The 22,790-nt window shown below is 42.4% G+C and overlaps 1 protein-coding gene across 9 annotated transcripts in view; it reads right to left on the bottom strand.

Annotated features, from left to right (window-relative positions):
* Positions 1–22,790, bottom strand: part of Mapkap1 (MAPK associated protein 1) — a 212,027-nt gene that overhangs the window by 123,937 nt on the left and 65,300 nt on the right. For 8 of the 9 annotated variants that reach the window (XM_031369934.1, XM_031369930.1, XM_031369929.1 and 5 more), the window contains one exon: positions 2,009–2,181. In XM_031369934.1, the coding sequence (XP_031225794.1) occupies positions 2,009–2,181 (173 nt within the window). Of the gene's footprint in view, positions 1–2,008; positions 2,182–2,426; positions 2,431–22,790 lie in introns of those variants that run through there. The other variant, XM_031369938.1, reaches the window with a different exon arrangement.

Here is a 22,790-nt window from a genome sequence, read left to right as displayed (position 1 = left end):
GGTATAACTTGTGGAGAGTATGCCAGTTACTCCCAGCGTTCACTATGATTATATCATTAATTCATACCGAAGGATATAATAATAACAAGCTATCAATCAGCAAGAGAGCAGTAGTATGGACTGAACTGTACATCTGAGAAAATAAGTTGAACTTCCACCCTCTGGTACCTACAAATATATCAATCAGTACACTGCTCTGCACCTGTGTAGGGCAAAAGCAAGTCTATACTTTCCTTGAACGTGCCCTCTTCTCTGCCTCGATACAACTTTTCCTACTGTCTCCCTCCAGGTTTCACCTTGGCTGCCCAGGATCAAGGGAGTGGGATTCCACATTAACTCTGAGACACACACCCGGATCTTCTCAAAGCATCTGCTTTTACGTGCGCTCACTCTCCTCGCTCTCCTCGGTGGGCCACACAGTCCCTGACAGCAGAAGCTGTTCTCCTCTCCTCTATGTCCAGACCAGCACACAGTTCCTCCAGAGAGTGTGTGGAAGGAAAGAATTAGGCACTGGCAGAGAACACTGGGTTAAAATATCAATCCTACCACTTGTTGTGTATTTAACAAAGATATTAAGCCTGAGTTTAGTTTCTATTCCAAAAAAATAGAGTCACAGTTCAGCTTCTGTCTGTTACTTCACAGCTGTGTAACCAGGACCAGTTGAATCATGTCTGTCAGCTTCAGTGGCCACACCAGACAGTATTTTCAAGGTTTCAGTTCAGGTACTACCCGCTTCCTTGTTCTTCCTTTCTACTTCATACTGAGAAGGGTCTACATCTCAGCGCCTTCTAAGGAACAGCTACTGATCCCTAACTTTTGTCTGAGCCTAGTGAGTATCTCAGTTGGAATGGCTCTCTATTGCCACCAGAGCAATAGAGATGATCTTTACACCCAAACTTACTTGGGGAAATGGAAGGCAGTGTCAGAAAAAGCTCAAAAGTCACTAGGCATAGTGGTGCACATCTATAATCCCAGCACTCAGGTGGCTGTGGAAGGAAAATCCTGATTTTGAGGCTGGCCTACACTTCACAGTGAGGCTCTGACAAAGAAAGAAGAAAAGATCTAGAAGAAACTTTTTCATGTACAAATTTAATATACCTAAAAAAGTTTTAATGTAAACATGACTGGATCACACTCAGTTAAATATGGGCTGTAGAAACTTCCTACCATATTTTGCTGTGTTCCAAACCCTCTTGCTAGAGAGAGAATAAACCAGAAGAGTTTATCAGGAAAGGGTGCAGGCAAGGGCCAATGAAGTAAAGCCACACACTGTGAAAGTGGCTAAAATACAGGCATGGAGAGTCCACTGTCCAGCAAGACATCTTTAGTATAACTGCTAAATGAAGAAGAGTCAAGTCACTACTGATAGAGAAAGTTCAGACTCAGACCAAGGTTCTGCAGCAGGCAGACAACCACACAGCACCCTGACCTGGGGTCAACCCTAATGGCCATCTAATGAGGAGAGACTTCAGCAAGCACCTGAACCTGCTGAGTCTTTCCTTCAAGAAAGAAAGGACCAGGACACCCACCTTTATGGATGGAAGAATAAATAGGTTATTAGGAATGAAGTGGCCAGATTAAGTGCCAGTTCATGGCAAATGCTCAGACACCAGTTCACTCCAATTTTCTTTCATGAGACTCTTTCTGACTCCCTAGTATTTATTTATTTTTATGTATATAAGTAATATGTCTTCACACACACCAGAAGAAGGAATCAGATCCTATTACAGATGGTTGTTAGCCACCATGTGGGTGCTGGGCTTTGAACCTGGTCCTCTGGAAAAACAGTTAGTATTCTTAACTGCTGAGCCATCTCTCCAGCCCCTTTCATGTCACTCTTATCTACATGAATTCATTTCCTTGTGTCCATACCTGGAAACCTGTACGTTAACTCTGCAAGTAGGACCCCAGGGAGGACTCTGAGATAGAGTAGTATGAAAAGAATGCAGTTTTGGTGGAAGGGAAACCAGTAGGAACTAGAGCAGGCAAGCTAAAAAAAAAGGATTACTTGAGCTTTGGCTCCCGTCCTTCACTTGTGTACTGCCAACAGATGAGCCCAATGAGGTCCTGTACCCTGGCACTAGCCATGGTCACCACGGTCATTGGCAGCAGTCTGTCCTGGCTGGAGTGCAGGGGGAGGTAGACGTCAATCTTCTTAGTTGCAGTTGTACCCACATGACCCTGTGAACAGAGCACACACATGAGAGTAAAACACACAGCTGTGGTCTTGCAGGCAGTGAGGATCCTAGCACAGCCATTTCTCACACAGACCGGCTCTGAGCCTAGACAGAATCGAGAGGGTCAAAGTCTATGTTAGGAAGGTGAATGAGCTCTACTAGAGAACAAGTACAAGTGTGAGCAGAGTTGGTGCTTGGTGTTAGTCTGACGTTGTTATCAACTCTCTACCCTTGGAGGTGTTAACAGACCCTGCCATCAGCTGCCTTCCCTGGTAACAGCCATATCCCTGCTGGAGAGGTTGAAGAGGAGGCACTCACACTGAGTTGTCTATGTACCTCAGAGACTTCGGGAACTAATTCCATTGAGCAGTGCACAGTTCAATGGTGCTTGGTTGTCTATTATGCACACCCTGCACTCCTCTGTGTACTCCCAATTCAGCCATCCTCTCTGCATTCTCCTTTATGCTTTCTGAAGCAACACACTACTCAACAACAGGTCCCAGCTGCTTTTTAAACATTCTACTTCTGAGCCTTAAGCAAAAACTGCTATCTAGGGAGGGTGGGCCTCCTCTACCGCTCCCTTAAAACAGGACTGTTTTGTTATTTTTTTTTAACTCTTTCTTCCCCTAGATTCTCCTTCTCCCAAGTGCTCATCTCTATCCTCTCTAACTTCCAAGTTGTTCTGCTGCCTACAGTGGCTCCAAACTCCTGATCCTCGTGCCTAAGCTGCAGTTACAAGTACACACCACCATGTCTGGCTCTTCAGTTTTCTTTTTCATACTCCTCTAATCCTCAAGGTCAGGAGGCCATGGAGGTAGTGTTGTCCCCACTAACACTTCCAAACTATTGCTTCCTCTTTTCTTGCAAAACTTCCTGTTCCACTAAGTTCCAAACCATCCAACTATAGCAGCAGTATCCCCTCCTGCTCTACTCTTTGGGGCTCTGGGCCACTGTAGCTTTTTGTTTTTTTCCTTTAGCTACTTTGTGTGGATTCTACACAAAAAATGAATCACACTACAAGCCACCCCCGCTTTTTTACCAGAGACTAGGGCTTGGTCTTCTTGGCTTGCAGTCTTACTCACTAGAAAATATGCCCGGTACATCATTAGGAGAAACAGGCACAGACAGTTCATTTCTATTGGTGCACTTAACTGGCCCGCATCACCTCCTATACCAAGTCACGGCAGCCACCACCTCACTGCAGCAGCTGCAGTCCCAGATCCTTCTTCTTTCTACTGTCTTTCCATTTTGCTACCAAGTTCAAGGACATGTCCGGCAAAACTGTGTCTCAATGGAAGAATGGTCTTTTCAGCAAATGGCAGTGGGATGGCCAGAGAGCAACATGCAGAAGGATAAATGTGCATTCCTACCTCATAGCATATACCAAGATAAATTATAAGAATAAAACCAAAACATTCATAGTAGGATATGTCCTCATGACCTTGAATTAAGCACTGACTTCTTTAAATTGTACAAAGTTAAGCAACAAAAAATAAATCAGTTTATCAATATTTTAAAAATGTGTTCTCCAAAAAATATGGTTCAAGAAGTTAAAAAGGTGACACACAGAAGGGGAAGGAAGAGTTGCATTTATCTGGTAAGGGTTTACCATCTAGAACATTCTGAGAACTCTCACAGTGCAATATAAAAGATAATCCTATTAAGATATTGGCAAAGGATTTGTGTAGACATTTCTCTGAAGAAAAAATACAAGTGACCAACAAATACATGAAAGGACACTCCATACCATTTATCACAATGCAAGTCCCAGCCACATAGAAGGTGCTAAGTTGCCACTGACAATACATCTGCATGTGCATGCATGCATGTACACACACTTCCACTGCGCACACACTAGGATTACGCCCCTCTTCTATAAGCATATTCTGGATTTGCTTTGTAGTATGAGGGAGGGACACGACACTAAAAGCCATCATATTACAAGCCTCTTCCCATTTCTCTAGTGAGTGAATGACAATGAATAAAATCCAAACTCTCACAGCACTGTATGATCGATCTGGTACCCACCTACGTCCCATCATCACTCTGCCCATCAGGGTTTATCTACCTAGGCCTGGAAGTGCTCCTGAGGTGTGTTGTGTGTCTGGACACACATCTGTGGATACCCTGTGGGCATCTCTCGCTTTGAAGAGCCCACTGAGCATTACTCACTAGATCTAGCAGGCTCTTCTTCATCACCTGTCATCCTTTAATGTGCTCTTGGCCATGACACTAAGTTGCTCTGGGCTTCTGTTTCTCACATGTAAAATGTTAATGATAAGACTCTCATGATGACTGATGCTGAAGCCTCGGTGCCTAACTCCAGCTCAGAGATCCTTTACCGATGATGCTATAGAAAGAAGCCCTTCTCAGTTACTACACAGGTACCCTGCTCATTCCCTTTGCACCCCTTATTTACGATTATGCCTTTATTTCTGATCATCTTTAGTGCGTGCTCTTTACACCAAATTGGTAAGTGTCTGTCTCTTTGCTTCTTGCTCCGTACACCATGCCTAGTAGTGTGCCTGGTAGACTGAAGATTCCCCTCTCCCCGAAATAATCTGATAGCTAAGACATGCTGGCAATGGTCTGTAGACCTAGCTAATTGGTTGGAGGGTTCTTAAGCCCAAGATTCTGAGGTCTCCCTGGTTGGTATGGTAGAACTTTATCCTTACACTAAATGCCAAATGATCAAATAAACTACCACTGAATGTCTCAAATGCATACTTCTTGAGAAACTCAATAAATCTCCATTTTCTCCCTCTTGCCTTTTTTCCATGGATCTGTTTCTGATCATACAGGGAAACAAAGAGATTTAACCAATCACATGGATTCTAAGAGTCCAAACTTGAATAAGAAAAGTAAGATAAAGTTGGTTTTAAAGCACTTTACATAAATGTTACTTCTCTTACAATCCAATAACTAACATTAGGTCAAGTGATGGTCCTCAAGTCTAAAGATATCAAGTGAGTAAGAGAGTCAATTCTTTACAATATTCCTGTCTTTTTCATAGGCCCAGCCTATGTACTCACATGCATCTCCTGTATGATTTTGCTTAGACATAATTACTGCAGTAGTTAAGCAAGGCTTCTCCAACAAGTACGTTGACACTGAGGCAGGCCAAAGGTGAATTAATCATAGTGGAACCTTCCTAGAGAGTTGTGATAGTTGTCAACTTAACAGCAGCTGGAACCTAAAGCTAAAAGCCATACAAAAGGTATACTGCCCAGTATACCTTTCAGGGACTTTCTTTTTCTATTTTGTGTTTTTGAGACAGGGTTCCTCTGTATAGCCTTGGCTGTCCTAAAACTAGCTCGAGTGCTGGACCTAGAGGTGTGTACCACCACAGTCTGGCTGAGGGATTCTTCTTAGTTGAATTCTGAGGTGGGAAGATTCACCCTAAATCTGGGCTAGTAGCAGTCCACAATAAAAGGGCATGGAAGATGGAAGCCTGGCTCTTGGCAAGCTCACCCTCATTCCTGCTGGCAAGCCTATCCCCATGTTGCAGAGCCAGACTCCAAAGAAGACTGAAAACAAGCCACTCTCCAAGAGTCCTCCTAGGCTCAAGCAGCAGGCTGGCTGCTGAGACATCCAGTCTCATGGACTGATTCTTGGCTTTTCCACTGGGACAAAGCCACCGTTGACTGTCCTGACCACAGCCTATAAGCCACTCTAATAAATCTCTTTACACACACACACATACACACACACACACACACACACACACACACACACACACCACTCTTCCCTTTCACTCACTGTCTTGCTAGCCTACTGCCTTTCCATTTAATCCTCATTTAATCCCTGCTGTTACTGCTGCAGAACGACAGCCGAGGGGTCACAGACAGGGCTGATATCTCAAGACATGGAAACCACGGGGACAGACAATGTGAATCTGCTTCACAAACTGCAATGTGCTTCCTAAGTGCAGAGCAGCTTACTAGATGTTTCTGATTTCAGACCCATTCTGATCTCATGATCACATGGGGCCCAAAGAGATAGCACACAAGCTCTAAAGAGAACACTATTCTATATATATATATATAAATATATATATATATATATATATATATTTATATATATATAGAATAGTGTATATATGTATATATATATATATATAGAATATTACATATATATATATGTATATATATATATATATATAGAATAGAATGACTATTCTAGTATGAATAAACATTTGTTTAATGCTTTGACTCTCTCTCACTCATTTCTCAGCTTAACTCTAAGAGAGGATTCTACCTTTATATTCCAGCAGAGAAAACTAAGGCTTCCAACAACACAGTGTCTTGCTCAGTGTTCCACAGCCACAGGGAAGAGGCTCAACAGGAGCAGTAGCATGGGGAGGGGACTGCAAAACCACTGTTGTGAATATCTGACTCCTATACCCTTAGTCAGTCCAAGTGCCAGCAAACCCCACTTTCTATGATCACCTTCTCTCTCTCTTCCTTTGTCCTCATAAACACAACAAAAGATTCATGTTTAGTTTTTGCTTTTCGGGTTTTTTTTTGGGGGGGGGAGTGGGTGGTTTGAGACAGGGTTTCTCCGTACAGCCCTGGCTGTCCTGGAACTCACTGTGTAGACCAGGCTGGCCTCGAACTCAGAAATCCACCTGCTGGGATTAAAGGCATGCACCACCACTGCCGGGCTAAGAGATTCATGTTTAGCAGCCTCCTCTGGAAGGATCGAGATCTGAGGGAGAAGACTATAAAGACACAGAGACTTCCTGCAGGACAACCACTGTTGCTCAGGAGACCCTGGCACGTGGTAATGGCCTATCCTGTGGTCTCTTAACCCTGCTCATTTCATATGAAATCAGAAAAACACAGAGATGCTTAGGAAATGAATGAAGCGCTTTATTATTTCAATTTTCTACTTCCATCTTGGGAAAGTGCCTTGTACAAGCCCTGAAATTATCTATTTTAATGAGGAGACTCTGGTGAAAAAACTCCAGGTGGTGGCAGTGAGCTTGATCTGAGAGTACTTGTGTTGCAAGATTTAGAGAAAATCATGAAAACATAAAACAATCCATCAACATAATAGAAAGTAATTAACTCACAAAAAAAATAAGGTGACCAAAGGATTAAAAGTATTCATCACACATGAAGAAAGCAATATTCCAGAGACCTAACATCCAAGTATTAAAAAGCAACTAACAATAAACAAAGATTGTGTCACACAGCTTTACTGCACAGCAATTTATGTGCTCCCCAATACAGGATTGGGGAGATAAAGCCATAATTAGAGCACAAGAGAGGGCTTCATGGGGGCCAGGTTCAGCTGTATCTTCCTCCCCTCTCATGCATTCAACAAACACCCACTGTAACACCATGCTGGGACCTAAAGATCAAGTCCAATAAGCACGGTGTGGAGCAGACCCTCAGCAGTCTCCTGGCCTGCTGGGGAGTGAACACTCTAAGGAAAAGATAAGGGCTGCCAAAAAAGCCCAGAGGTAGTCACACTGGAAGGGGATGGAGAGGCATCTTGGGAAAACCTACATGCTCCCTGACAGAGAACCATGAGCCCAGAGAAGCTGCTCACTGTGTTTATAATCAACACAACAGAGGCAGGGTACAGGTTCCTTTTGAGACATGACGATTTTGTGAGGGACTATAATATTTTGCTTTGTATTTTCTATAATGAATACTATGTTTCCAATTAGAAACAAAAAACTGTAATTATAAACAATAACAGTAACAAAAAGGAGATGAAGAGAGCAAGGGTAGCTACCATTCACAGCTTAAAGGCATTAGGTAAGAGAAAGAAGCCCCATGTTGGACAGGCAGGTCATGCTAAGGCACCAAGCAGACACTAGGGACACGGTATGTGGGCTTGGATTACAGCACCGAGGTAGCACTCCCCTAGCACAGGTAAGGCCAGGGTTAAATAGCTTTTATTAAAGAAAAATAAAAAGCAACAAATCCATCAGGTGAGACGCCTCAGCAGGTAAAGCACTTGCTGCCAGACCTGATGACCCAGAGACCACAGAACAGAGTGGATTCTCTGAAAGTGTCCTGAGCACACTACACTGTGGCATGTGCAAACACTCACACATGACCAGGTAAGATCTAAATACGTAACTTAAACTTAATTCTAAATGATGACTTATAGTCAGTCAACACATGTGAATCTAGGCGCAGATCTGAGGCGACTTCCTTGGCCAGTATTCTCTGCGGTCAGCTCTCCTATCATCCGCACCAACTACTGGCCCTGACATGTCTCTCAACCCTTTCTCCTGCTGTCCTGTGGCACTGGCCCAGATGAGGCCACATCCTCCTCTCAGTCATACTGGAACAGCAGTGTTCCAACTGTCTTTACCTCAGGAAGCCCACATTTCACAGTCCTACCTCCTTCCTGCCAACAGCAGAGATTTCCCTCAAACAACAGGTCACACCAGTCGGAAACCTGCTGTTCCTACCATTGGGTGCTACCATTCTGCCTTGGCATGGCAGCTAATAGCCTGGACAACCAGCACCATGCCTTACTGCCACTCAACACACAGAACAACAATTCAGATCTGAAACATGCTCTGACACTGAGCAAGTACCTATACCTCTCAGAACCTCCACTTTCTCACTATGATAGGCAAATACAAGGTGTGCATCTCATACACACCACACCCACACATACTCACTGACCGAGGAATGCAGGCTTTCCTCTGCCCTTTAACGCAAAAGTCTGTTCTTCCAAGAAGGGGAAAGTTCAAAATCACCTCCTTGCCCCTACCTCCTTGATTCTTACAACCTTACACTTCACTCTTTTCTACCTCTCCCTTCCTCTTCTCTCATTACAGAAACAACAACTACAGCCTATCCACTTGTGTATGTTTCTTGGGCCTGAAGTACAGCAGAGGTTTAAGGATAGCTTTGCCAAGCTAAACCAACTCCGCAGGTCTCTCACTTCTTTCTTATCCCTGGAACCTGACTGCCTCTGTTACTCCAGGCCACTCTCTTCTCTGAAATGTCTCCTGCACATATAATACAGGACCTGACATACAGCAAGTGAGGAGTAATGATTTAAAACACTTCATTACCCTGCGGCTTACAGAGCTGAACAGTTTTAACATCCCACTATTGTAAGTTGTACTCTTTGAAGCAATTCTTTGATATAAATATGTACACATTCTATGTGTATATTACTGGGTCAAGGGATATGAGTCTTTGTAGCTTATGATACATTTGAAATGTGTTTTCAAGTCTTTCAAGAGAATATCAACATTATGAACCATATGCCATCTAATTAATAATTTAATAATTAGCTTTTCCAATCTAAAAATATAAAGCTTTGTCACACAGAATGTAAATAGGAAGTAACTGAAACATACAGCAATGGACATGATGATGGACTGGTCCAGTTAGACAATGTGTCTCATTAACTAAAGTAACATAGAACCTAGATATATACATATACAGCCTATATTATCTGTTGCGTATAATAAAACTAATACAAGATTAGATACTTTATAGTTTCCAAAAATAGAGGAAGCAGAAAGAACAGATGCTGCTCAATTTTAAATAATCTTTTTTAAAAATAAAATAATTTTTATTTTTATGTAAACTAGATGTGCACATGTTTTTAATTCTAGCACTAAGGAGGCAGAGGCAGGCAGACTGCTGCAAGTTCAAGACCAGCCTGGTCTACATAGAGAGAACCTGTTTCAAAAACAAAAACAAACAAAAAACCCCAAAACAACAAAAAAAACTTTGTATTTATTTTGAGTGTGTATGTGCTTGCGTGTGTTCTGCCTGTATGTACATCTGTACATCACATGTGTGTCTAATGTCTGAGGTGTAGAGGGTGTTGGATCCTTTCAAACTGGAGTTACAAACAATTGTGAACTACCACATGAGTACCTGGAATCAAATCTAGGTCCTCTGGGAAATTAGCCAGTGCTCTTAACTGCTAAGCCATCTTTCAAAGCCTGCCCCTCACTCCCCTTGGACAGGGTCTCACTATAAAGCCCTGGCTGGCCAGGAACTTGCTATGTAGGTCTTGCTGGCCTCAAATGTGTGCTCTTCCTATCTTTGCTTCCTGCATGCTGCTGGGATTGCAAGCAAATGATCTTCATTTAGGAATTACTCTCATCAAGTGAGTCAACTGAACTAAGACTTACAAACATAAGGCTCAGCTAATAGGACTACTTAACATCAACGCTTCCAATAATAATAGCAGACCTCCAAACTGTTGCTAAGTGTCCAATTTCTTTGTCAAAGGAAGGAAACAGAAAGGACAGACAGCTTGGCTTCTGCAATTAAAGAGACAAAAAGCAAGCAAAGTTATTCCATTAGTCACAACTGCACAAGCAGATCATTATATGTAATTTTAATGCAGAAATAAATGCATCAGTGTATCCAGACAACGTAATAATGCAAATTGATAAAAGGTTTATTTGTAGCCTTTGAAAGGAAATATTGTGTTTAAGCAATGGCTGCTTTGGCTTTCTATTGACATCTTTCTCCCTATTCTCATCAACAGGGACAGAAGAATGCTACGCTCTATATACTGTGTTCTTTATGCTGTGCTCTATAGGTGCCATAGTGTTGATAGCAAGGCAAAATCTGGTACACTTAAATGCTCACTTCTCTGAGAATATTTAATGGCTTCCATTTGAAGAGAAGTAATATTTTCAAGCACAATCCAGCATAAACCAGATTATCTAATTGTGAGAAATAAAGAGGCTCTTTATAACAGAGGAAAAACTTCTAAACACTACAATCTTATGGGCTCAGGAAATGAACTCACTTTTTTTTACATTCAAAATAGTAGCAATGAATATGAATAGATTTTATATAAAACTATATGACAAATCCATTCAGAGCTATGGAGTTGGCTTTGTACTGCTATCTTAACCCTCAATAAATCTAGACTGCTTAAAGGCTATTAAATTAACATTTCCCTGATCTGGCACCTGTAGTCAAGTTAATTTGTCAAAAACATTTCTACAGTTTGTCACTGGACACTGTATTTTCTGACAAGCTTAAAATAAAATTGACAAAATCTCATTAATTCCCTCTGAATCACCAACCTTGGTTCCATTAAGCTTTTATTATCAAGAACGTCAACTGTCACTCCTTCTTTAAGGAGGTCAAGTTCTGATCTAGGTGCTTCTCGGATCCTTGCCATCATAACGGAAGCTGGAAGGCAGCACAGTGTGGTGGTGAAGAGCACAAGCTGGAACTCAGACCTGTACATAACACCAACACAGGTTGACCTTCAGCAAATTAGGCTTTGTAGCCCACAAAGAATGAGGGCCTGAGTTTAGATCTCCAGAACCCATGTAAGGTGCTAGGCACTAGACCAGGCTTGGTAGCACACAGCTTTTTTTTTTTTTTTAAAGATTTATCTATTTATGAAGTACACTGTAGTTGTCTTCAGACACACCAGAAGAAGGCATTCGATCTCATTACAGATGGTTGTGAGCCACCATGTGTTTGCTGGGATTTGAACTCAGGACCTCTAGAAGATCAGTCAGTGCTCTTAACCACTGAGCCATCTTTCCAGCCCGGCACACAGCTTTAATCCCAGCACTTGGGAGACAGAGGCAGGCAGATTCTGTGAGTTCGAGGCCAATTTGGTCTACAAGCAAGGTCCAGGTGACCCAAAGCTACATATTGTGATCCTGTTGTAAATAAACAGCAGGAAATAGGGCATAGTGGCATGGTGCTATATAGTCAGCTAATCTAGCCATCAGTGAGCTCCAGGTTTAGTGAGAGAGCCTGTTTCAAGAGAATAATTAAACAAAAAGTAAGTAAATAAAATGAGAAGCAACAGAGCAAGGAAACAAAGCAACCTCTCACTTCCATTCACACATGAGAACACAAACCAAATATACACAGGATTTTAAAAGCATGGAGAATAACAGTCCTCCCTCATGGGGTTGTAGGGAGGACCTGAAAAGATTACATATAGAAGCATTCATTTCTCTGATCTACAGTAATGGCTCATGAAATGTTCTTGGCAACTATTCTTGCTATATGTGGATATAATAATCTTACTTTATAATCAGAGACTTAAAAGGTTTTATTGACAACCACAGACTTGAAACTTTTTGTTGTTGTTTTATTTTGTTTTGTTTTTTCGAGACAGGGTTTCTCTGTGTAGCCCTGGCTGTCCTGGAACTCTCTGTAGACCAGGCTGACCTCAACTCAGAAATCCGCCTGCCCTCTGCCTCCCAAGCGCTGGGATTAAAGGCATGTGCCACCCCCGACTTGAAACTCTTAAGACACCTTCTGGGTATCTCCTTTAAAACACTCTCAAAATATGGCATGCAACAGCCTCTCCTGAAGCCCTAAGCTGATGTGGCCCTGTCACCAGCTAAAAACAAAACAAACAAACAACAACAAAAAAAAAAACAAACAAAAAAACAAGCCCTCTGCCTCACTCCCATGGACAGTTTTGACAATTAAATGTTTCTTCCTATTGGGTAAAATCTTCCTGCAGAGTTTGCCCACTGATCTTAGTTCTAGCCTAATGACATCTGAACAAGTCTACTGATGCTTCACAGCACTTCCCTCCCAGCCCTTGCCCGGCCTCCTTTATACACCTATGACCAAAACTCAAAACACACAAAACCAAACCAAACAAAAAAACCAATGCCACCTGGGCTGCTAAGTACTGTGGAGTACACTAGACTGTAACCTTTTTAAGAAGACAGCACAGAAAAACTGTAACATCATATAGCAAATGTAAGTCTACAGCCCTAGACAAGAACTAGGAAGTTGTTGTTCTCGAAAATTTTAATGCTCTGATCCTTGGGGGGTGGGAGGAAACCTAGCACCCCTGTTTTAAAAGCATTGAGTTATCCTGTGTAATTTGAAAAACAAACTTAAATAACTTAAATTAGCAAATGAGGGCCAGCGAGAATACTCAACAGGAACAGGTGCTTGCTCAATAAGCCTGATTCTTGGATTCTAGAAAACATGATTAATGGAGAGAACCAACTCCTCAAAGTTGTCCTCCAACCTCCATACATACACTATGACACTGACAAGCTCCCCATAACACATATATAATAATAATAATAATACTTTTTCCCCCTAGAAAAGTCTTATTATGCAGCACTAGCTAGCCTGGAACTAGCTATGTAAACCAGTTGGTCTTAAACTCACAGAGACAGAGATCAGCTTGCCTCTGCCTCTGAGGTGCTGGGATTAAAGGCATACACCACCATGACCAGCCAGTAAAATTAAAATTTAAAAATATATATCAACTGAAAAAATACAGTCGTTCATTTTCAAATTTATGTTAAGCAGTAAACAAAGAATAGGGGAAGCATGAGGAGAAAACTGAAAGCCTAGTCAGACTGTAACAGGAATGGCGGCCACTTTCCTCAAGCTTAATGTAGAACAACACACTTCCCACTACAATCCATGTCTACCATTCTAGTGGGATCATCATGTCTCGGGTGACAGGCCTCTCAGTGCAAAACTGGACTGTGGGCCTGTCAGCTTTGAGCTGTGTGACTATGTACAAGTCTGTAAGTCTGTAACCTCTCTAGAAGTCAAGTTCCCTCAGCTGTGAAATACATATGAGAACATCTGTTTTAAAATACCACAGTCTAAAGCAAATGTGAAGCCTGTACCCGGGCTCTGTTCTGCTGGACTGCAGATCTGTGCAGAGGCCCTGGGTTGATGCTTGCATCTCTCCTGCAAGAGCTCTGTTCCCACGACTGTTACATACTCAGTGATCCTTCTTATGTGGTCAAAGCAGCTGCTCAGGCCAAGCAGACTTCTGGACAAAATATCCCTCTATGCAAAGGGAGGCACATGTCACAGGGAAAGGTTTTTTTTTCAGTTATCTGCAAAGACAATCTACAGCATTCTCCTCTCATCTGGCCTGGACACGGTTACAGTATATCCTAGGATCCAGCCATCTTAAAGCCATCTTTACAGGATAAAAAGTGTCCATTTGGAATTTTCATAGCCATTGTGGGATTTTTTTTTTGATCATTTTAATCAAAATGCTACACCAGCACTTTGCATTTAATTATACAAACAGTGGTTTCCATAATGATGATAATATCAGGGAAAGGGAATTTGCATGAACTAGGCCCCAACACCTAGCATAAGCTTAGAGACTTCTTTATTATTAAATCATTTATATAATAAAATCAATATGCTTTAAAAGTAAAAATAGGGTTTTTTTAAGACCATAAAAAAGAGTTACATGTTTTAAACGCTATCAATTTTCATAGTATAATGAGTCTTTTTAAGATTTAACGCCAACTTTCAACATTAAAACTCAACAGAGAACGCATTCTTGGCTTCATTACTAGTTGGGGGAGCTCTGGCAAAGATGACACATCACCGTTGTGTGATCATCACCACAGTCCTCAACTACAGGGAACTTTGGCACAACCCTCCCACTTACCCCACGGACAACCGAACTTCACAGACTGAAACCTTTCTGAGCAGAGCTGCAAAGACAGTGACGAGCCAGACACAGACTTTCTTGTAGACATTCAGTTGATTAAACATTACCATAAATATTTACCTTAAAATCCTACCATTTCCTTCATTTCCCTGGCCTCTGAGGCCCACATACTTCTGTGCAGCAGTAAGCTCATGTCTGCTTTATCACTTAAGACTTGATAGAATTCAAATGTTTCACCGAATCATCATTTAGTAAGTCCTAAAAACCTTGTAAAATTAATCTTTCATGCACATACAATTTATCCAAAGTTGGGCTATAATCAGACAGCCCTGGCATAAATGAGCTTACTACTTTATTTGCTCAATCAGTGTATGTCTCTTCAGTAATTATAATTAATTCAAGTCCCTGACGCACCTCCTAACAAACAATGTAAAAACATCAGACAAAATGGAAATAAATAGCCTTACATTTCTCCAATTATGATGTTCACTTTCATCCTCTAAACACATACATGAGATCTGGGGTGGGTCTGTTCTGTATTAAAAGAAAAAGCCACGAAAAGAACAACTCAAAGCCCAAAGCACACTATGCTTTTCCCATAGGAAATACAGGTACAAGTGGTCAACTGAAGATTTTCATTTAGCAGTTTGTAAATGCACAGAAACAGAATCAGCAAGAAAAAGAGAAAGCAAATCATATTATGTACCTAAAATAACCCTGAGAGAATGGCTTGCAGTTACACACGAAATGTATAACTGCAAAGCAGCATCCAAAACCCTACCAAGGCTTCACCAGTCTCCTGGGCAGAAACCCAGGGAATAGAAGCAAGAGGAAGGAAGCTTCATTTTTGTAAAATGAGGGGGAGTCAAGTGCATGAGCACTGAGGACAGTTAGTACTGAGCACCTGAAAGACAACCAAGTGTGGTGGGGAAGCAGAAGCAGGAGGATCACTGCAAGTTTGGAGGCCAGCCTGGACTCCCAGTGAGACCCTGTCTCCACAAAGCAAAACGTGAGCAGTAAGATATGCTGCTTGCCTGTCACTTTGTGAAATCAGGGATTGCACAGAGCACACACCACAAACTGAGCCAACCACTGGGCTGGCAGTAAGGACTGATACCTTACTGTGTATTGTCATGTAGCTTTCTACCACGGCTTGACACCGCTTGTTGGGCATTTATCTAGAATCCCAGTATCTCATTTAATTCACCCATGAAGACTGTCTTGGAGCTGAGGAGAATTATGTAGGCTACTCCAAATCCCTTAGGAGACAGTGTCAAGTCCTCCTCCCATGGCAAACCCCTCTCTCTGGGTAAATCTCATACCTGAAGCACTCACTATCTAGCAAGGGGTACAAATGCTACAGCCACAACTTCAAAACTAGGGGTCACCACTGGAAAGGGAGAAAGAGGGACAGAGGAAGGGCTGCCTTGGTTCCTCAGGGAGGAGAAGCTTGCAGATGGGCACAGTGGAACTTGGTAATCCTTTGTTCCTGGTTTTTTTGTTTTTTGATTTTAGATTTTTTGTTTGCTTATTTGTTTGTTTTCTCAAGACAAGGTTTCTCTGTATAGCCTTGGCTGTCCTCGAACTCACTCTGTAGACCAGGCTGGCCTTGAACTCAGAAATCCGCCTGTCTCTTCCTCCCAAGTGCTGGGATCAAAGGCTCGCCACCACTGCCTGGCTGTTTCTGGGGTTAAAATGCAAAAGAACCTAAAGCTCCTTAAAAAGCTGGTAGCAACAACCTCTTGAGTCTTCACAAGCAGCCGTCAATACTAACTCACAGGTCATAAGGATAGCCATTCTTGAGACAAATCTGTAATTGTAAGGTCTTTCTGTTAGTAAATCTGGTACCCAGGTGATAGTACTCCAGTGTGCTCTCATCCAGGGAGGAAAATAACAATTTGGCCCCCAGAGGGAAGGGTCAGCAGCATATGGTATTAACCTCCATCCGGCTAGGGGCTTGAGGTGGTCACAGTGCTCATCAGGTTACAACCATCTGCAGGAACGGGCAGCCCAGACTTTCTGGCTTGTAGAAACTGAAGAGTCAGTGGTGCACCTGGGTCCCCAGGCTATCTATGTTAGCCCCCTGACATTTCTTCATGCTCATCCTGAGGCTCAGTCAGTCTGATCTCCTTTGAGGTCCTAACTAAACCAGACACAGGCAGAGTTGGATTTTTATCTTATTAAAATAGATATGGCTAATTTGTCTTTTCAAATTCATTTTAAATTAAATTGGATTTCCTCGGAAGGCTGCTGGGTCAGTTCCCCTGCTGGAAGGCAGGACAAAGGTTAATTACACGCCCTTCCCCAGCTCTTCTGCTCTCCTGGGCAGACTCTGATAACCTGCCCCAGAGGTGGTGAAGGCTTTGGTTTATTGGGCAATAATGCTGCCATTAGAACAATTTACCATTATGCCAGGACCCTTTCTTTTTTTAAAAAAAAAGAAACAAAACAAAAATCCCAAGATATGATTGCAGTAACAGGAAAGAAATGTAATAGTGTTGCCAGGTGGAAAGCTGGTTCATTCAAAACATGAAACCAACCACTAACACCTGAACTCTTTGCTTCTTTAAAAGGTTCCAACAGCAGTGCACACCCTTCTGGAACAAACTGTTCACTGATTTCAATGGGAAATTCTACTAATGCTTTCACTTAATTTATCTCATTTTAGACTGTCTATGTTCATGAAAATTTAACCCAGTAACTCCCTGTTATACAAAGCATAACAAAGTATGAATACTTAAATACAGTGTAAATAAAACACTTTATCAATTATATTTTTGTATTCTAAATGAGTGACTTCACTTAGCATGTCTGTCTTACACAGCAACACACTATTTTTCAATTAAAAGTCCAGATGTTTCAAAGGCTCCAGTAGGCACTAGCAGTTATGAGAAATGCTTTCTCTGCATTGTAATCATCACCAGCAAACCAGCTCCAGGCTGCATTAACATGTTTTATTCCAGTCCCTCCTCACAAAGCAGGGAGTATGGAAGCACAGCAGAGAAGCACAAGCCCGAGAGCTGGACAGTCAGTTGTCCCCTTTACGACCCATCCTCTGAGCTGTGCGTTCTCACATGACTGCAGGACTTTAGAGAGCAGACTTCACTGTAAATAAGCTTGCTTCTTAGCAGGAACAATGATCGGGTTTGATTTTCCTCGATGGTGCGGGAGACTGAGCCCATGGCTCACACATGCTGCACAGCATCTAAACCTGACTGCTTCAATAATCCGTGTGTGTGTGTGTGTGTGTGTGTGTGTGTGTGTGTGTGTGTGTGTGAGTGAATGGGACAGAAGCGCTGCACAGACGCCTATGAGAGCGTCTATCTAATGTGTGGTGTGTGTACTTGCTTGTGCCTAGTTGATACTAAAAATCAACTAGAACTTGGAGTCTATAAAAGCCACCCATAGTTTGTTACAATAAGAGTCATTTATTCTCATTTTTAATGGCAGTTTCATCTCTTGAACAATTCACCTGTACTGAGACCAAACAAGTACAACAATTACCCTTTCTCCCATTGACAGAAGACAATAAAAGAGCCAAACAATGCAGTTCTGACAGCTGCAACAAAAATATTTTTGCATTTAGTATTCTATTAATTAAATGGCCTCTTCACCCACAAACAGAAGAAAAAGACCTATACTGTAAGAGATATTCCTATGCTTGGTCAACACAGAGTAATTCGTAGAAAATTATAGGTCCTTATAATTAAGAGAAACTACAAAATCAAGTTCAATCTTAATTTTTGAGTTACTTTACAAAATTCTTTCATTTGGAATGTTCTGGGAGGAGCTATTCTAATCCAAATGGCATTCAAAAGGTAAATGCTGTTAGCAACATCTGACCCTCAGAAGGGTCAATCCAGCTGGGAGGTAGTGGCGCACACCTTTAATCCCAGCACTTGGGAGGCAGAGGCAGGCAGATTTCTGAGTTCAAGGCCAGCCTGGTCTACAGCGTGAGTTCCAGGACAGCCAGGGCTACACAGAGAAACCACCGCCTCGGGAAAAAAAAAAAAAGGGTCAATCAAGGCAGGCCCATCTCAGCATTGAAACAGACAGCTTCTGCTCCTTCCTGAAGGAATCTTAGGTGGAACATTTTTAATACATCACAATGTCACTTTTTAATGTGCTCCAATCTATTAACCACATGGCAAACTAACAGGGATTTTTAAAATATGGGTTTTATGGCTTTGTGCTGGTGATTAATTAAATAAATAGCTACCATTTCACAAATCATCCCACTAATTAGTCTAAAGCAGACACTTTGCATTCAGAGGTATTCCTGCCATCTGAAGCTCACAGAAGGACAGGAGCTGTGCAGCATGGCCACGTCTCTGGCACCCATTGTTGTGACTCACGGCTGGCATCCTACCCTGCAACCTAGAGGCTGAGGTGCCATCTTTGCAGGGCTCTATAATCAGCTGGAATTTGGCTCCAGCTGCTCAGAAAAGATGTTCCCCTTAATTATTCACTTACCCTAAAGGAAACAATGGAACAGCAAAGAGCTTAGTGCAGCCTCCAGCTGCAAATACCAGAGGCTTCACCAACAGGGCTCAGAAGCAGGTGAGGGAGCTGGACCACACAGACCTTGGAGACTACTAGGTCAAGGAAGCTCTTCTCAAAACATGCTATGTCATTATCTTGAATTCAGGTATTAAGGAATTACTTCCAAGTTCCTTTTAAAGACTGAAGTCACTCTCTTTTGAGATTGACTAGAATTCAACTGTAGTTGTTTTAGTAGCATATTTTCAAAGATATTAACTCCTCTGAAAGCAAATTAAATTGAGAAATACTTTTTAGTGCCAGAAAAAAAAAAATCCAACAGGAATGTGTCAAGAATATGATTTCCTTCAGGAAATATACTGAGAGGCTTCCAGTCTTAAAATTCACTACGGAGCGAGGAAGGTGCCTTCGATAGGAAAAGTGCACTGCTGTACTGAAGGGCTGCCCTCCTCCTCAGCTTTAGCAGCATTTCTAGAAATGAGAGAAGGAAGTAGGCAGACGCAGAAGAGACTAGAGCCTTTCCCTAAGTTGTACAACCCATCTACCCTCAGCTTCCTCCCCTGCACAGGATTCTGCATCTATCCTCAATTCCAAGGAAACTGAGACACAGACCTAGTACATACTTTCAGAGCAGATGCTAAAAAGAGCAGCCATGAGTCATTGAGAACTGGCTTGAAAAAAGAGTTCTCCATGAACCTTTTCCTCTGACTGAACCTATCCCTCCAGGTGCTAGGCTTCAAATAGGGAGACAAACCCAGGTTGTCTGCAACAGAGGTGAAAGAAGCAAGTATATTGCTCTGGGCAGTACTTGTGGGACTCGCCATGGGACAGAAGTTTGGAGAGACACTGAGCTTGGGATTCTTGAATTAGAATTCTGGCTTCACTACCTATCAGTGTGTAACCTAAGGCAAGTCTGTCCACTTTTCTAACCCTCAGATTCCCTATTCACAAATGGTGTGAACTGTAGTGCGTCCTGTATAGAAAGAGAAAAGCACAAACACATTCTAGCAGGCAGCAGAAACTCAACAGCAGCTATGCTGGCATTCAATCATTTATGACCTACAAAAACTGTAATTTCATATGGCAATATTCTAGAGACTAAGACACTAGATATTATGAGTGAGCTGGAGAAATGTGTGAAAACTTTTAGAAACAGAATGAATTTCACTCTTATCAAAGGAAGATAGCCAAGATATAAAGGTGTTCTTAAAAGCCTCTCTCTGACTCCAATAACTACAGTAGCTGGTGCTTATTAAACACTGCTGTGGGTTCCACTGTGCTGTGAACAACATACACAGTGACTACATATAAATCTCAAAACAGCTCTGTGACGGACAGTCACCCGTTCTTCCTACTTTGAAGGGAAGTGACCTGCCTGAGGTGACAGATGGTAAAGGTGGGGATACAAGCCTGTACCTAACTTCAGAGCCTGCACTCTAAGCCAACTTAAACTGCCTCCCCCCAATACAACATTATTTTGTATTTAATAAAGCTGTGTGAAGACAAACAGCAAATGACTTACAAATCAATCTTTGGCCCTTGTGAGTATCGGAGGTATCAGTGGGCCTCAGGGAGGGCAAGGTTTCAGACAGCACCTGCAGCGAGTGAGAGAACAACACAGCAAGTCCCACTGAGCTGGGTTACTTGAACACACTGCTCCTCTCTGGCCACAGTGCTATTAGGAAGAAAGAAAAACATTCCCCAAAAAACAAGCCTAAAGTTTTCATGAGATAGCTACTATGCTCCCAGATGCTACAGGCAACCCTTTTGGCCATGACAAAGTAAGCAAAGTTTCTTGTCTGCCTTTCCATTTGTCTGTCTGTGTCTCTCTTACTTCCTGAATCCTCTGATGTACAGAGTAAACAGAGAGCAAAACGGCACTAACATTGGGAAACCAGGTGTGGTGGGACAACCCTTAAACCAGCACTTAGGAATTTAAGGCTAATCTGTTCTACATGAGTTCCAAGCCAGCCATAGCTATGTAGTGAGACCCTGTCCAAAACAGTAAGAATTCAAGTCAGACAAAACCCAAATATTATGCTTTCAAAGCCAATGTAAAATACTAAAAGGCAAACATACTCGCATTTGGCTGCCTCTGAGGTACCCAAAGGAGATGTCTGCTCTGCTGAAAAGCAGAGTCACTGCATGCAAACCATTCCTTCTGCTCTCCAGACAGCACCTGATAAAGCATCTGCAGTGCTGGCGTCTCATAGCCCCCAGCTCTTCTGAAGCCCTACTCAGGGGTTTCCCTGGGGTTTCCTTTGAAACAACTGCAGCAGAGACTCTGGGAGGAACCCAAGCGAGCTGTTTTGCGGTTTTAACCTTCCCATAAACTGATATTTCCATAGAGGATTAAGACAAACGTTTCAAATAAGCCGATTTCCTCTACTGAAAAACAAAGTGAGAGAAGCACAAGGGCAGTGATGAAGATGTACCTCTTCTCTCTGGACATGCAGAAACAGAGCAAAGGCTAGACAGAGGCAGGCAATGTAAGCCCCCATTCCTGTAAGATGCCCAACTAAGCAGTTACAGAAAATTAGATTTTGGCCAGTTGCAGCAAAGCACAGGGGGAAAGCCTCAGCTTTACTTTCTCACCAAATGCCAGCAGTCCTGCTTCTCTGCATCCCTGCTGACTGCATGTGTGCCTCTTTTTCAATGGTACTTCCAGAACTCTGGTTACTTTTTGAACTGGGGGACAACACAAATACCTATCTATCAAACATCCTTAGGCACAGGAAGAAGGAACCCTTTTTGACCCAAAGGAGCAGAGATGCCATGCTCAGCTACATACACAGTACTCCAAACCAGCCAAAGCTGAAATATCCTTAAGGAACATCACTCCCTAACAGCTCGAGAAGCAGACAGCATCTGGCTTTGTCTAGACTACTTTGGATACCTTGTCCCCCTGCCCACAGTGCTGTGCTTATCCTTATTGTGTTGCAGCAGAGATTTAAGGGTGATTATTTGCTGGTCCTGTGAGTCCTTCTAGCAAATTAGTGAACTAACAAGTGGTCTTAGGGACTCATTTAACCTCAGCTATCCTCTGCACTGGCCTCCCTCCCAGTGCTGCTGACACATGGGCACACAATATCATCCAAGGTTACAAGGAGAGGCTATCTGTGGCTACCAACATGTTCTCTATTTACACGTAATGCTGCCATTTCCCACTATCAAATGTCTGCTCTTCCTGCAACAGAAACCTATACTGAGTCCCCAATACTGTACAGTTTAAGTATTACTGTCAGAAAGGTATATCAATGTTTGAATATGTATGGATCTCTGCCCAAACCCACCAGTGGGAATGGGATTCAGCACCATCAACTTGTCACCAATAACCGGGTTGATCTATCTGAGAGATGGTACAGTACAATGTTCTCTTGGGAAACCAAGAGAGTGACTTAACAACCCTTTGAAGATAAAGGGTGTGACACTAGCTCAAAGACAACAGCCTGTGAGGCCAGGTGGCAACACTTAAGACTAAAAAGCAGCAATTACATTCTATGTCCCCAAGAGACAGAATACATAGCTCTAGGAACTGAGGAAAAGTAGGAATGGTCTCACTCACTATCACCTCCTGGGACCCACTTGAGGCATCTGTGCTTCTTGTCCTCTACACCCTGAAGCCTGTCTGATGGCAGGAGCCTGGTTTCCAAGGGGATAATAGGTTTCCACCAGGAGACACAGCAAGAACTCCAATAAAGGCAGAAAGGAACACACCTCATCAGT

The sequence above is a fragment of the Mastomys coucha genome, unplaced genomic scaffold (assembly GCF_008632895.1).
Source record: "Mastomys coucha isolate ucsf_1 unplaced genomic scaffold, UCSF_Mcou_1 pScaffold15, whole genome shotgun sequence".
NCBI classification, from domain to species: domain Eukaryota; kingdom Metazoa; phylum Chordata; class Mammalia; order Rodentia; family Muridae; genus Mastomys; species Mastomys coucha.
This window is presented reverse-complemented; position numbering and strand designations above follow the sequence as displayed.